Below are 16154 nucleotides of genomic sequence, written 5' to 3'. Positions count from 1 at the left end.
AGCGTAAGCATAGACATTTAATTGAGTCTGGTTTGACCCTTCTTGCCCAAGCCTCTATGCCTCTTTCTTATTGGGATGAAGCTGTTAGGACAGCATGCTATGTTATCAATAGATTACCTACCCCAGTGCTACACAACAGTACACCCCTCTACAAACTTTTTCACAAACAGCCTGACTATTCTACCTTGAAATTTTTTGGATGTACTTGTTATCCTAACACTCGTCCTTACAACCAGCACAAGCTTCAATTCAGGTCAGAAAAATGTACATTTCTTGGTTATAGTTTGAAACACAAAGGGTATAAATGTCTTGCTGAATCTGGCCGAATCTATACTTCTCGAGATGTTATATTTGATGAGTTTAGTTTTCCATTTTCTAATTGTCACACTAACTCTTCTGTTTCTTCTCCATGTGTTTTTGCTGGACAAAATGTTGAGGTTCCTATTCCTTCTGTGCCATCATTATCGCCTCTGCATCATGCTCAAAGAATCTCTACCACTGCAACACATGTCTTACCTGTCCCTAATACAATCAACTCAGTTCCTGTAACATCACCATCTCAAACCTCACAACCCAGAAATGACCAACCTTCACCTATGTCCGCTGCTCAATCTTCACAACCCAGAAATGACCAACCTTCACCTATTTCTGTTGCTTCATCTCCTCATACATCAGCCCACACTACCGCCTCCACTTCTCTACCCCCACCACCTGTTAATAATCATCCCATGGTGACTAGAGCCAAAGCAGGAACATACAAACCTAAGGTCCTCATGGTCTCTAAAGAACCTCTGACCCTTGCCGCTGCATTACTTGATCCCAATTGGACTGCTGCAATGAACTCTGAGATTTCTGCCCTCCTTCGGAACAACACCTGGATTTTGGTTGCTTTGCCTCCTGGAAGAAGAGCAATTAGTTGCAAATGGGTCTACAAACTGAAGGAGAATTCAGATGGCTCAGTTTCCAAATACAAGGCACGGTTAGTTGCGAAAGGATTTTTGCAACGATATGGATTTGATTTCACAGAAACTTTCAGCCCTGTGGTCAAACCAACAACCATTAGGGTCATTCTCACTCTTGCTCTTTCAAATGACTGGGAAATAAGGCAATTGGATGTCAATAATGCCTTTCTAAATGGTGAGCTTACTGAAGAGGTTTTCATGACCCAACCTCCTGGTTTTGTGGATAAGAACAGTCCTCATCTAGTGTGTCGACTTAACAAAGCTTTATATGGATTAAAACAGGCTCCTAGGGCCTGGTTTGATAAGCTCAAAGCTGCTCTATATTCGTTTGGTTTCATTTCAGCTAGAGCTGATCAGTCTTTGTTCACTCGGATCACTACTGCCCACACTACATTCATCCTTGTCTATGTTGATGATATACTAGTCACAGGCAGCTCTTCTCAGGTTATCTCCACTTTGGTTCATGATCTCAATGCCTCCTTTGCCCTCAAGGATTTAGGCCCCCTTGATTACTTTCTTGGTATTCAGGTCACACGATTGGACAATGCTCTGCATCTGTGTCAAACTAAGTACATTATGGACCTTCTAGTTCGGGCAAAAATGGATTGTGCCAACTCCTTGCCCACTCCAATGACTGGTGGTGAAAAGCTTTCTGCCTATGGCAGTGATCCGTTCCCAGATCCACATCACTATCGCAGCATTGTAGGTGCCTTACAATATGCAGTGGTTACTAGACCAGAAATTGCCTATTCTGTGAACAAGGTCTCTCAGTTTATGCATACACCTTTGGAAGCTCACTGGAAGGTAGTCAAGAAAATCCTGCGATATCTCAAGGGCACTCTTGATTATGGTCTCCATCTGCAGAAGTGTCCCACTCTGTGCTTGACTGGTTTTTGTGATGCCGATTGGGCATCTGACCCTGATGATCGACGGTCCACCTCCGGCTTCTGCATCTATTTTGGGCACAATCTTGTTTCCTGGAGCTCTAAGAAACAACATACTGTGTCTCGATCAAGTACTGAGGCTGAGTATCGCAGCCTTGCTAATGCCACTGCAGAAATGATCTGGCTTCAATCCTTGTTGGTTGAAATTGGTCTTTCCAACATATCGGTTCCAACAATTGGTGTGATAACCAAAGCACTGTGCTCATGTCTGCCAATCCTGTTCTGCATAGTCGCACAAAGCACATTGAGCTTGACCTGTATTTTGTTCGTGAAAGAATCATCAACAACCAGCTCTCTGTCAAGCATACCCCTGCTCATGCTCAAATTGCCGATATTCTTACTAAGGCTCTCTGTTCTACCAGATTTGCCTTTTTAAGAGACAAACTGAGCTTGGTTTCCTTGTCCCAGCTCCGTTTGAGGGGGGGTGTTAGTGAGGCTTTGTCTGTATAGTTGTTAGTTAGGACTAGTTAGTTATATTGGTATTGTACAGCTCACCTGTAACTAATTCTGTTAGTCTTCTTCTCTAACAGCCTAACTATACTCTGTATTTATAGAGCTTTCATGCTCATAATTTGATGATGAATATACAATTCACTTCTTCATTTCCTCTCGTTTATCTTGCTTATCAGGAGCACATGATTAGAGTTGCAAGGGAGGTTGAAACAATCACGAAAGTTGAAATCGGTAATAGTAGAAGAGGAATGAGGTAACCACAGAAAATAAAAAGGTTATTGGATTATTGCTTATAAAAAACAAATGGTGGTGGCTAGTGCGAATAGGGGATTTCTTTAGTTACCCGAAAATACAGGGCAATAGATTTTAAATTGAAGAATGATGTAATATGGAAAAATGGCTTATACAGGTAATTTAAATTTTTTCATATTTGGAAACTTTCCTTTTTTTTTAATTTTTTTAATAAAACCATATTAATGTAAAACTATATAAAGAATATCCATAACCTAAGTAAGTTCTTATAGTTTTTTTTTTTTTGACGAAATTCTAAATTTTCTAAAGACAAAATTGGTATATTATACATAGTATACACTGGCAAATTCTTTTACCCTAATGTATATCTTTTCTATATAAAAAATATGTAGATAATGAAATTTTTTTGTTTTAAAGATTTTTTAATTTTTTCGTTAAGTTTAATGGAATATTGTTATATTTAAAATTGTATATTTTTTAGATATTTTACAATAGTAATTATTTAAAAATAATAAAATTATACATTTTATAACTTAAATAATATACTTAAAACTTAATATTATATTAAACATATAATATATAAACACAAATTTAAACAAAAATAAAACAATTAAAATATGATATTTTAAAGATATTTTATGATAATTTAAATAATTAATCATATTTATTTAAAAATAATAAATACACATATATCATTTTTTTTATCTTATAAATTTGTGTGATAGTTTGTTTTTTATCAAGTGTTTGAAGTTTTTTTTTCTTCATCAAATTCACCAAAAGACATTGCAAGATACATTAGAAACTAAAAATAGTTGATGTGTATACTATTATCTACACTATGATTTTTTCTATTATTATTTTATTTCTATTATTTAATTTTTTTAAAAATATTACTGTATTTAATATATATGTCATGCAATCATGTAAATATATATGTGAACGATGTATTTAAATGTCATATATATATATATAGATTATTGATATAAATATTTATATATACTATAGAACTATAATTCATTCTGTTATATATATATTTAAAAAAAATAATAAATTAGTTTTTATTAAAATTATATATAATGTTTACAATTTTAAAATTATGTAACACGTTGATTCTACCTAGTATATATATATATATTAAAAATTCATTAAAAAAGTAAAATTTTGTGAAAAAAAAAAATCAACAAATTAAACTTGATTGCTAAATTGTTGAAAGGAAAGAAAATACTGTGAAGATATTTGTATTAGAACCTCTTAAATAAAACTAATAAGTGAAAAATAAGATTTGCCAAACTCCGGGCAACAAAAGACCGCGTGGCTTATCTCTTAGCCTCAAACGGGACCCAATTGAAACCCAAGAAACACCTACTTCTTCTAAGCTAGTAAGCTTCTCTTCCGTCTTCACCAGATGATTTAATCAGGTCAGAAGCTTCATCAACCTCGTCAAAGCTGGTAGCTTTAACTCCATTTATTTAGTTTCATATTTTTCTTTTCCAATTACAAAATGGGTTATATACAGTTAGTGGTAGGCAGTCTTGCTCAATAGTGGTAGTCCTGTAGTATAGACATGGCTTGCTTCTCTATTGCTTGCAGTAATGGGTTATTTATTACCCATAACAATTTGGAATCTTGTGGTGGAAAAATCAAGCCTTTGAAGAGATGTGAACGTTTTTGTTATACTTCTTTTTCCTATAGTTATATGGGATTTCATAAATTCAACAAATCTCAAATTGGGTTGCTTTGGAATGGTAATTTTAGCTCATTGATTAATGATAAGGGTAGAGTTGCGCCATCTGGGTACTGTAGTTGCTATAAATTGCATCATGGGTTGCCTTGTAAAGATGAGATTAAGCCAATGAGGAGTGAAAACAATGGAGATAAACAATCCTATTTAGGGAAAAAGAAAAAGGGCGGAATGAGAAGGGGATTTTCATTGAGATTGCGCCCGAGATTGCGCTTATTGACTATTAAAATGAAGAGAGTTTCAATTGAGACAATGTTGAATGATGTCAAGACTTATGTGCGAAACAATATAAGAAGAGTGTTGCTTTCTGGCTCTGTTTCAATTGCATTGGGGATGTGCTATTTGTTTTTGAAACTAACAGCATTGCCATCTCCAAAAATGGTTCCATATTCAGACTTGATAGCAAACCTTCAAAACGGCTCTGTTACGAAGGTTCTGATTGAAGAGGGGTCTCGCCGGATATATTACAATACAAACTTGCAGAGTGAAGAAGCAGATACTGAAAAATCCAAGGGAGAAGCAATGGCAATAAGTTTGCCAAATGAAAACGAGGCCAGTAAGGTTGAGAGTGATGTTGGTACAAGATCTGTCACACCACAAAATGTGAATATGTGGAGGAAATCTTCAAAGGCTCGAGCTTCAGTGCCTGAGTGGCAGTATGGCACAAGAAAAGTAGACCATGACGAAAAGTTTCTTCTCAGTTTGATGCGAGAAAAGGGAACTAGTTATAGCTCAGCTCCTCAATCATTATTGATGTCAATGAGGAGTATTTTGATAACTGTGCTAACTCTATGGATTCCTTTGATTCCTTTAATGTGGCTCCTTTATCGGCAACTCTCTGCTGCTAATAGCCCTGCCAAAAAGCAGCAACGTGATACAGAGATGGTTGGTTTTGATGATGTTGAAGGTGTTGATGCTGCTAAAGTGGAGCTCATGGAGGTAAACACTAAACATTTTGTCATTTGAGGTTACAGCCAATTCTAAAATATTTTTCTTCTTAGTCATTACTTATTACATAGTTGTAAGCTGGTTAGATGATTAACTTGATAAGGATATACCTTATTTTTCTTATAGGAATGTGGTTCTGGATAAATATGGAAAATTTGACATATGAGCAGTTGATATGGTTAAAATTCCTGTCTAACATTATGGGAAACTTATCCCAGTTCAGCCACACTGAGTGTGTCTCTAGTTGTGTACCCGTAGTGTATGTATCATGTATATGCATGTATTGAAATAGCTTAAAACTAGAACCATAAGTGTATCATAGTTGGCTGTTGGACCTTTCTCTTTTGGGATTAATTCGTTGGTATATGTAGCCTTATGTACGTATTATTCATGTATTACACCAAGAAATGTTTATGGGAACAACTAATATAATATGTGACCCCTTGGCGTGCATATCTGTTCTAGTCTAGAGACATTAGGATTCAATTTGTTTCGAAGGAGTTTACCTACAAATTTGTGCTGATGGAATCTCTATTTTGATATGTTAAAACACTTGCTCACAAAATTACTCCAGGAAGTAGAAAACTGCAATCACTAACTATTTTGTGAAGTTTCTTCTTAGTTTATCTTTAATGACACAGTTTTTGTTTCTAGATAGTTTCATGCTTACAAGGTGCTATAAACTACCAAAAGCTTGGAGCAAAATTACCCAGAGGTGTTTTACTGGTGGGTCCTCCAGGAACAGGTAAAACATTGCTGGCCCGGGCAGTGGCTGGAGAGGCAGGTGTACCATTTTTTACTGTTTCTGCTAGTGAATTTGTGGAAATGTTTGTTGGAAGAGGGGCAGCTCGCATTAGAGACCTTTTTCTTGTGGCAAGGAAATCTTCCCCTTCAATTATTTTTATTGATGAACTTGATGCGGTTGGAGGAAAGCGTGGTAGAAGTTTTAATGATGAGCGAGACCAAACACTGAATCAGGTAGCCTAACTTTTCAATCTCTTCAGTTTTCTAATTATGCATTTTGCTCTTCATGGTTTGATGCATTCTCAGAACTATTAGTAATTTGAACTTGAACACCATCAATCATCATCTGTTTTATATATATATATATATATATATATAATTTATTAACTCTACCCATCACTCCAATATAGCTTTAACTTCAGACGACATCTTTTTCTTCATTATATCTCTTATTAACTTTGAACATTTTGCTTGTTTACTAAAGTTTCTGATTTGACATTATAGTTTTATGAATTGCTAGTCCATAATTCTAAAACTATTCTGCCTATGCCTATGCAGTTGCTGACAGAAATGGATGGATTTGAGTCAGACATGAAGGTAGTTGTTATCGCAGCAACTAACAGGCCAGAAGCATTGGATCCAGCCCTTTGCCGGCCAGGCCGATTCTCGAGAAAAGTACTCGTAGGAGAACCAGATGAAGAAGGAAGGAGAAAGATCTTAGCTGTACATTTGAGATATGTACCTCTGGAGGAGGATATGAATCTAATCTGTGACCTGGTTGCTTCCCTTACCCCGGGTTTTGTAGGTGCTGATCTTGCAAATATTGTCAACGAAGCTGCTTTACTTGCTGCTCGCAGAGGTAAGTTTAAATGTTTTTTATATATTTAAGTCAAAACCCATTTGATTCTATTGATATATGCACTTTTAAAACACGTGATAGACGCCGTTCAATAATTTATTATTCAATGTTAAATCTAATTGCTCTTGTGAGGAGAGAACAATAAAGACCAAAAAATGTGAATATAGCAACCGTGAGTTGATATTAAATTCACTTATGGGGTTTACAGGTGGTGAAATTGTTACAAGAGATGATATAATGGAGGCAATTGAAAGAGCAAAGTTTGGAATTAATGATAAACGGCTGAGGCCTACTACAATAGGCAAGGAGCTGGGGAAACTGTTTCCATGGATGCCATCTTTGGTAAGAAAGAATGACACCAGGACAGAAGGGTTTCAAGATCCATTAGGATATCAGACTCTAAGCTGAAGTGAAGAGTAAGTAGACAAGAGTCTTTTGTTGTAACTTATATTGGATTTTAGACTTGAATATCCATTTAATTTTGGATTGGTAAAAAATTGATTTGTACCATTTATTGAACATATAAATTTTCATAAGAATGCCATAAATGGGATCTCAAAACGTTTACTTGAATTTGAGCTATCTTCACGAAGCCAAACCTCAGGTATGAAGCCATGAAGTGTCATGCTGATAAAATGCAGTCATATTCTGGTCAAAAGTCAACTTCTAAAATGTCCTTGCCACTCAATATGAAGGCCCAATAAAGAAAAGTGAAAGCAATGCTTACGTATTTCATCACTACCTTTTTAAAAAAAAGTTTTAGCCAATTACAGAAATTCTCAAGTGTAATATTTTGTAGTATATGCTCAACTTGCATTGCATGCCAATCATATCAAGTTATAAGATATTGGAGTGAATATAGAAGTGGTTTATTGTGGGAAACATCTCATTATCTCAATAATCATACCTTTCATCTTCCATTTGATTGAATTTCTTTTGGCACTTTCATCCTGTGCTTGAATAACTAGGCGTGGGATGTTATGGGCCAAAATTATGGAATTCAATTTAGCTAATAAAACAAATAGAAATAGTAATATTAACATTGTCCAATAAAGATGAATGCAAGTCCTTTACCAAATTGGTACATGTTATTGCTAATTTTGTTATGATTCCTATTTACTCATATTTATTCTTTTCTGGAGTCTAGTTGATGGTTCCATAGCCCACCTCGCCACAAGACCAGATGTGATTTTGACACGCATACACAGGTAAAAAAATATAATCAATTTTTATAAATTTTTCCATTCTCTAAGTATTTAAAATGTATGCACAATCATTGTAATTTGTAGTGTTCAGTATTCTAAGCATATGCATTTAGTACAATATATACACGTAGGAGGTTGAAGTAGGTTTTGTCTCGTTAAGAATGTTCTCTGCTCACCTTAATATGTTGGATTGATTCAACGATTATTAATTATTAGAAGCCTAAGTATTCAAACCAAGTCTAAATTATATTAAATCTTAATTTGGGTGTATAAGTAAAACTTGTAAAACATGATAAGATGCATTATGCTTTTTTAAGGACAAAATTGAATACCTATGGTTATAGATTTTATAGAGAACGGCTCACACATGATTTAAATGTTTGAGGAAAATATATATAAATATCTATATATAACCCGACAACACCTTTTTTCTTCTTCTGTACATTAATAGGATTCGAATTCTTATATATCTTTCCCCACTAGATTGAATCAATGATCAATAATACTACCTGCATGATACATTTTGAGATGATGGATGTTTCTCACATGCAAAATTTAGAAAAATAAATAAATAAAAAATAAAAGAAAAAAAATGATTTGGGTGTGTAAATAAATTGGCGCATGAGTGAAGAGACATGATAAGGTGCTTGATTCACGAGTTGGGTGTGTAGACAGTCGTAGAGCCAGTGGCAAAGTACAGCGGAAAAAAAAAATTAGAAAAATTCCCTCTAAAAAGACTATCCGTGTAGCATTTGTGTTTTTTGTACGTAGATAGATAGAATTTTTAATTGTTTTTATATGACTGTGTATATTGTAGTCATAATAACATCACATCCGTTTTTGATAAATTTTGAATAATTTAAAATACCAAAAATAAGGTTGGAACAATTATGTTATACAAGTGTTTATTTATGGAAAAATGCAATTTAATAATCAAAGATTCCAAGCCCTTTCGGAAGATTTAATAACAAAAGTTAATGAATATGAAGGACCATAAATAACATAGTTTACTTTTATTATTATTACTAAACTTTGGAAGATTTAGGTTACACAAAAACAAAATGGAAGTAGCCTTTCCCTAACCGACATGATTAAAGTAGTACTACTACTTAAAACACCACCAACACTATTTATCCTATATGTACATATTGGTTTGGTACTGTGAGCGATTCAAACGAGCTCCGTTGAGGTGCGTCCTAGGCTCCCACGATGGCTGCTTTTAGTCTCCTCTTCAATTCAGTCCTATTAAAAAAGAAGAAAAAAAAAGCGTGTTAAGATTATTTTTTATACCAACCAACTACACTAGAAGGTTAAAGGATTTTCGCACCACCAAATGACCTAGCTAGGTGGGTCTCTCTCATCATATTCTCCATCAATCTTCGCCATTTAAGTCATAGAAGACTTGAGGGAAGTGAATGGCCAAATTATATATCGTTCCAATCCAACGTGTTGATCGAATCACACTTGAAATAATCAAAATTCAAGTGTCATTCCAATGTGTCGGTCCGTCACTTTAATCCGGAGGAGTTAATCCGCACCTTCTTTTTCCTAATGACTATTTTTCTATTAGGATAAATGAAAAATAAAAGTAAAATCCGAAAAATAAAATTACCTCATGAGGTGCCTGTCAAGAGAGGAAGCAGACAAAAGACCCCTATTCTCTTCGGCCCTTCGCAAAAGATAAGGCATCACCATATCTATAGGCCCAAACGGCATATACTTGCTTACTTGAAACCCTGCATTTCGTAAACCAAACGATAACGACTCTGCCATCCCATAAAGCTGTGCAAATTCAAGCCTATGGTTCAATTTTCCAATCCCCAAATCATGAGCTTTCGCCGCGGCCAGTCTCCCTGTCATTTAGTAAAAACACGTATTAAAACGACACTTGAAAAAACAAAACAAAAACCTTTTTACGCACACCAAGTGTTTGATTAATTTTTTATTTTTTTTACCTGACTCAACATTATGACTTGCAAGAACCAAAGCGCAAGACCCATTAGCGATTTTTTCGAGCATGAAGGAAGCGCAGTCGTTGTAGCAGTCATGAGTGTCTTGAATATTGTTGTGAATGGGAGATTCATAGCCCAAAGAAGAAGCTATCTTGGTCTCGGTGGACATATAAGCTCCTCTCACAACTTTGAACCCCATTTGGATGCCCATATCCTCGGCGGCCTTGGCAGCCAGAAGCAACCTATCTTTTGCGTCCTTGAGGTAAGCTTGGATCGTTCCATACACAATCGGTCTGTCATTTTTATTGTACACAACAGCTGAAGCGTACGTTAAATAATCAAGGATGGGCTGAACTGAAGTGTGTTCGGCATCAACCGAGAGAGGGACATTGGCCTCGGTGCATTTTTGACACAGTTTGAGGAGTCTCTCGTAGCCTAAGTGGAGGTCTCTCTCTTCTTCTAGGGTTAATGGTTCTGGTTTTTTAAGGGTGTGGTACATTGGGCTGGAGTCTGCAAAAATGGGCAAGCTGTCGAGCTTCCATGGGAGATTAAACGAAGGGTCCTTGTGATGCCATCTAAGCAAGTCACTGGCTCTCTCAAGCACAGCCATGGGACAAATTGCCGAGATTTTCACAATGATGAAACTCGCCTGTTAGATAAATCGCAAATGTCATTGTCACAAAAACATAACCAAACTTTACGTGACAAAATCAAACAAAGATTGATACATATCGATAACTCTTAAAAGAAAGTCATAATTTTGATTTGAATTTTAAATTGGGTGATAAAAATATTATTTTCCTCAATTTTAGTTGTGCTAAATAGACCTATCCTTATCACAACAAAGTTCGAAAATTGCATAAACTCTTCCTTATATTAAAAAAAATTATCTTAATTAAATCGTCAAAGCCACCCATTTCCAATTTTTTTCTTTTGTCAAAAGATTATACATTATACCATAATGTTGGAGCTTTGATTATATTTGCTTTTAAAAAAAAAAAACTATAAGTTTGAACAACCCAACTTGCTTAGCAACTAAAGTATTGTTTGGTTTTAGGGAATAAAAATAAAAGAATAAATATGGAAATGAAAAATGAATAGGAATATAATAAAATAAAAATTAATATAAATAAAAAAAATCTATAAAGAAATTTCTTTTAATTTTGTGTTAAAATAATATTTTCTTTAATTTTCAAATCGAATAATCATTCTACTAAAATATTAGAAAAATTATTTTATTAAAATGACATTTTAATATTCTAAAATACATCCAAAACAAACAAAGAAATAAAATAAAAATTAATTTTTTACTAGTAGGGACAACCTCATCAACTTGACACTGCTACTTATCTCGAAGCTGGAATTGAACTATTACATATCCTAGGTGGGTTCATGAATCCGCATGTAATACACAACAACAGCTGTAACTAATTTAATCAAAGCTCAAGGGAGCCAAAGTTGCCTGTCTCAATGTCCCAAATCACTAAAAGCATTACAACTCAATTAAAATGCCACATCTTCATTTGACAGATTTACGTACTTAACAGACTATCTTACTGTACCGTTTTCTTCTGATACATATATTTTTTTTAATTTAAAAAGGTACTATATGCACTTAAGAGTATTGAGTGTTAAATTAGTAATGTGTTAATAAAATATAACTCATTTTACAAAAAAGTTGTTCCGATAATATGTTAAAAGATGTGTCAAAGTTAGCACATGCTAAAAATTATGCATAATTTTGCATATCATATAGCATCATGCATATTTTGCATCATTATAGGACTTGTTTGGTAAAATTTTTGTTTTTGAATTTTTTAAACACAAAAATAGAAATATTATTTCATTTTTGTTTCTTTATTTTTAAAAAATAAAAATATGTTTGGTAACTATTTTTGTTTTTTATTTTTAAAAACAAAAAATAATAAACGTGCTTGATAACTTTTATTTTTACTTTTTGTTTAACAATATGATGTGTTAATTTGAAGAAGAGAAGAAAAAAAAAGAAAAATTGAAAATTGTTTAAAAAAAATTTGAAAGTGAAAAAAATTCTATTTTCAAAATTTAATAAATTTTAATTAAAATTTAAAAAAATAATAAATAAAAATAGAGTTACTAAACACATTTTATGTTTAATTGTCAAAGTTTTAATTAATTAAATAAAAAAAACTATTTTTAAGTGTTACCAAATAAGACCATAAATGCTACATTTTTTATTTAATTTTATGCTATATTTATTATTTTAGTATAATTTTTAATAATGATCATTAAATGATAAACTTTTTACATTATTATTTTATTATTATCTCTAATTATCAATAATAAAATATAAAAAAAATTATTACATTTTGTATTTTTTTAATAAATATCAAATAAATATTAATGAAATATTAATTTTTACATTGCCGTTTTACAATTATGTATTGGACCATAATATTAAAAATTATGGCAAACATACAGCATATTAATTTTTTTTACCAAACAAAGCACAATATTTAAATACCAAAGTGTTAACAAAGATGATTCCCATAAATAATAATAATAATAAAAAATAAAAATAAAACTAACGAGGGTTCCGTTATTTTGTCCTCCTTTATTTCAGACCTTTACATTTTTGTTCTTTTTAAAAAATTATATTTTTTCACTAAAAATTATTTTTCAGGTAATCTTATAATATTTTAATACATTTTTCAACTAAACTTTTTATTAATACCTTCAATAATACAGTTTTCACAACAATTTCTAAGCGTCCCATCTTTTCATTAGCTGCTTTCTATTCAGATTTGCCAACCTCAATCAAACAAAATCTACTCATTAGCTTTTTATTATTGTTATTTTTTAATCGAATCAATATAGGTTTTTTTTACGAGGAAATTACATTTTATATGAGATTTTTAATAGGGTGGACAAAAATATGGTTTTTTTTTAAAAAAAGTTAATCTATAGCTTTTTTTAAGAATTTTCACTTTTATGGATTTATTTTCCCATATTTTTGTATAAAAGTTGGTTTATGCCATAGTTTTACTCTTAATCAAATTTGGAAGGGTATGTTTGTAATTTGATTATTTTTTTTTAAGTTATTTGTTTTTTATATTAAATTTTTCTTTGGTTGTTTTGCAAATTTTTTTTTTTTGTAATATGAATTGTTTTTAAAATTATTATTTATTTATTATAAACATGTTTTTTTTTAAGATTGTACGTTTTTTTTTCAATTTCTGGGTAAGGTAACCAGTTATTTGATTGATCTTAAAAAAAAATCATAAAGCTAGGTTAAATAACATGCACCAGGAGGGGTAACCAGTTATCTTGAGATGAGTAACTTTCTGCTATAAGAGGGGTAACCAGTTACCTAAGAGGGGTGACGAGTTACTCATATTAAATATGAAAATAAACATCAAATTTGAAGGAAAAAATGGAAGAACACTTCATTAAAAAATGAAGAAGAAGTAACTATGATTTTAGTAACATAAGTAACTAGTTACCATAAAGAAACCATAAATATACACACACCAGAACGTGAAAGTAACCAGTTACCCTCAGAAATATACACACAAAGAATGTGAAGGTAACCAGTTACCCATTCACATTTTCATATTTTTATTAGTTTTCTTTCCAAATTTGGGTATTTCTATAAGTGTTACAGTAAAAAAAAATTCTCAAAAAAATGATTTGATTTTTTTTTACATATAGTGGAAAAAACTATAAAAAAAAATTACAATAATAAAATATAATAAATAAAAAAAATAGTAGAATAATTATGTAATGTTAAAATATATGTGTGAAAAAAAAGAAAAAAAAATAGACTGAGAAAAGAATAAGTACAAAAATGAAAAAAAAAAAACAAAAGAAATGATGAATGAAAAAAATAGATGAATAAATAAGAATGAAAAGAAGAAGAAGAAAAATAATGGAAAAATGAAAAGAAAGAAAAAAATATGAATGAAAAAATTGCTAGAAAAAAAAGAAAAAAAATGGAAAAAGAAAAAAAAAAGCTCATATGTGTGAAAAAAAATGGAAGGAAAAAATAATAAATACAAAAAATGAAGAAAAAATAGAATGAAAAAAAAACTGAAAAAATATGAAAAAAAAAACAAAATAATACAAATGAAAGAAAAAAATAGATAAATGAATAAAAATGAAAAAAAAAAAAGAATAATAATGAAAAAATGAAAAGAAAAAATTAGTATAAAAGAAAAAAAAAAGGAAAAAATAGAAGAAAAAACAAGGAAAAAAAGAAAGAAAAAAGAATAAAAAAATGATAGAAAAAAAAATTAACTTCAAAATTAAAGAAAACATGACTATGATAAAAAAAATGTGGCATTTCTATATTTTAGTTAACTACTAATTGTGTTATCCATACTTTAATTTTTTCTTTATTAAATTTCTAACTCCCATATGTACATTGATAGTATAAAAGTCATATTATTGAAAATTTTCCATTTTTTATTCATTAAAAATGAAAAGTAATTGATTGAGTTTGGTAAATGAAAGCCTAAACTTAGTGTACCAAATAATTTTTATTTTTATTTAAAAATTTATCAAATATAATTTAATTGAAAAGAGAGAGAAGTCCAAAAAATGGAAGTGTACGTTTATTTTTTTTCTAAAAAAGCTTTTTGTACGGCCAGTTAAAAGAAAATTTAGTTCTACTCTTTGGTTTTTTGTTATTTCGATTATACGGCCAGCGGAAACAAGTTATTATTACTCTGTTTTTATAAAGTAAAACAGAGAACTAGAGAAGATGATAAAAAAGAAATATGGTAAGCTTGAAAAAAAAGCTGTTCATGACATGCCATCATTGTGGGTCATTATTAATTACTTTGTGTTTAGAGAAACCATTTGTATATTCAGTTTTTCTTTCCATTAATGGTATGGTTTCAGTGTTGTTAGGTTTCAGGTAAACATAATCCCTTTCTTTTTATTTTCATTGGCTGAACATTATATACCCACGTTAATTATTGTCTTATCAAGAAAATTTACTAACAATGCTGTAAAAAAATTTTATTTTCTTAAAAAAACAAAAGGAAAAAAAATAAATAGTAACAACTTACAGAGGAAGGAGGAAGAGACTTGGTTGATTCAACGGTGCGAAGAAAGCCTTCAAGATTACGATCGCATGACTCGTTATCGGTGGCGTACTCCAATGCGTACACCAGCATACCTCTTAGACCAGCTTCGCGAAGCTTCAAGATGGTTTGGCCGGCGGCGGCCGTGTCCTCACCGGCGCAAAAATGCTCAAAAAACGTGTGACGTATGGTTTCCATAACGACGTTCCTTACCAACTCCGTCTCCATCAGCTTAGATTTCATCAGCCACATTCCCAAGTCTACCACAGATTCGATCGCCGCGACGTGGATGTTTGCCGACGCCCTCAGCAGCCTCGTCGTCGGAATTGAAGAGAACAGTTTCTGAGTGTTGTACACGTCAAACACCCCGGGGCCTCCAGTTTGGAATTCCTCTACGACGGACGTATCAGATTTCTCGGCGAAATTAAGCGGCGGGACGGCCGGAGACGAGAAGGCCGAGGACGAGGCCGCCGAGTTTAGAGGCCTGGTGAAGTGACGTAGGCTTTTCGAAAGGTTTCCTCGGGGAACACGGCTGGCCATCAATGGCTGAAGAAACTCTCTTGTTCTTGCTTTCTTACTCTTTCTCTCTCTCTCTATTCTAAGAGCTTTGGATTCTTTAGAATGATGAGAATATAAGAGAAAAAAAATGTTGCTGAAACCCAAGAAACTAATAATGCGAAATAAGCGTTGTTGAGGCAAGGATGGGGAGACTGGGTTTATGTAGGAAGAGGAGATAAAATGTGAGTTTACAAAAATGCCCCAGCAGTTTCTAAACTAAGCCACGAAATTGAGTCCCCGAATGTAGTTGAGTTATGAGATTCTTTATTTATTTTATTATTACTTTTTTCTGGGCAAGAGTTTTAAAAGGGAGCGACGCAGATATATTGTACGGTCGAGATTGATTAAGCCGGACAACATGATCAGATACACGTTGGGATGAGTTTGGTCTGAGCTGTCTTTTTTTGTTTTATCCTATCGTGCTTTTATTGTTTTTTTGGAATAGCTTTTAATGTTTTTATATCTTCCAT

General features: G+C 32.5%; 2 protein-coding genes across 4 annotated transcripts; one reads left to right on the top strand and one right to left on the bottom strand.

Moving 5' to 3' along the window:
- Positions 1-3900: 3900 nt before the first annotated feature.
- On the top strand, positions 3901-8368 carry LOC133817802 (probable inactive ATP-dependent zinc metalloprotease FTSHI 3, chloroplastic). 3 transcript variants are annotated; one of them, XM_062250402.1, is made up of 5 exons: positions 3901-5291; positions 5955-6278; positions 6603-6903; positions 7112-7319; positions 8051-8368. In XM_062250402.1, exons 1-4 carry the CDS (start codon positions 4176-4178, stop codon positions 7309-7311), a joined length of 1941 nt encoding a protein of 646 aa, XP_062106386.1. In that variant the 5' UTR covers positions 3901-4175; the 3' UTR covers positions 7312-7319; positions 8051-8368. The 3 variants fall into 3 exon arrangements, with proteins under 3 accessions (XP_062106386.1, XP_062106387.1, XP_062106385.1); XM_062250403.1 differs by having other exon boundaries at positions 8044-8368; XM_062250401.1 differs by lacking the exon at positions 8051-8368 and having other exon boundaries at positions 7112-7476.
- A 729-nt stretch (positions 8369-9097) lies between these two features.
- Positions 9098-15916, bottom strand: LOC133817804 (proline dehydrogenase 2, mitochondrial-like). Its single transcript, XM_062250404.1, has 4 exons — positions 15112-15916; positions 10064-10709; positions 9721-9961; positions 9098-9350 (listed from the first exon to the last, which is right to left on the bottom strand). The coding sequence occupies exons 1-4, from the start codon at positions 15664-15666 to the stop codon at positions 9305-9307; spliced, it is 1488 nt and encodes a 495-aa protein (XP_062106388.1). The 5' UTR covers positions 15667-15916; the 3' UTR covers positions 9098-9304.
- Between the last annotated feature and the right edge of the window lie 238 nt (positions 15917-16154).

The sequence above is a fragment of the Humulus lupulus genome, chromosome 2 (genome assembly GCF_963169125.1).
Source record: "Humulus lupulus chromosome 2, drHumLupu1.1, whole genome shotgun sequence".
Lineage (NCBI taxonomy): Eukaryota > Viridiplantae > Streptophyta > Magnoliopsida > Rosales > Cannabaceae > Humulus > Humulus lupulus.
Note: the sequence above shows the minus strand (reverse complement) of the source record. Positions and strands in the feature narration are given on the sequence as shown.

What these genes read in the sequence shown, in the direction of transcription:
- LOC133817802 (XM_062250402.1), top strand. Translation starts at nt 4,176, where the DNA reads ATGGCTTGCTTCTCTATTGCTTGCAGTAATGGGTTATTTATTACCCAT. An exon ending in CTAAAGTGGAGCTCATGGAG is followed by an intron (nt 5,292 to 5,954) that starts GTAAACACTAAA and finishes TTTTGTTTCTAG; the next exon opens with ATAGTTTCATGCTTACAAGG. An exon ending in TTTACTTGCTGCTCGCAGAG is followed by an intron (nt 6,904 to 7,111) that starts GTAAGTTTAAAT and finishes TGGGGTTTACAG; the next exon opens with GTGGTGAAATTGTTACAAGA.
- LOC133817804 (XM_062250404.1), bottom strand. Translation starts at nt 15,666, where the DNA reads ATGGCCAGCCGTGTTCCCCGAGGAAACCTTTCGAAAAGCCTACGTCAC. An exon ending in AAGTCATAATGTTGAGTCAG is followed by an intron (nt 9,962 to 10,063) that starts GTAAAAAAAATA and finishes ACTAAATGACAG; the next exon opens with GGAGACTGGCCGCGGCGAAA. An exon ending in CTTGACAGGCACCTCATGAG is followed by an intron (nt 9,351 to 9,720) that starts GTAATTTTATTT and finishes CTTTTTTAATAG; the next exon opens with GACTGAATTGAAGAGGAGAC.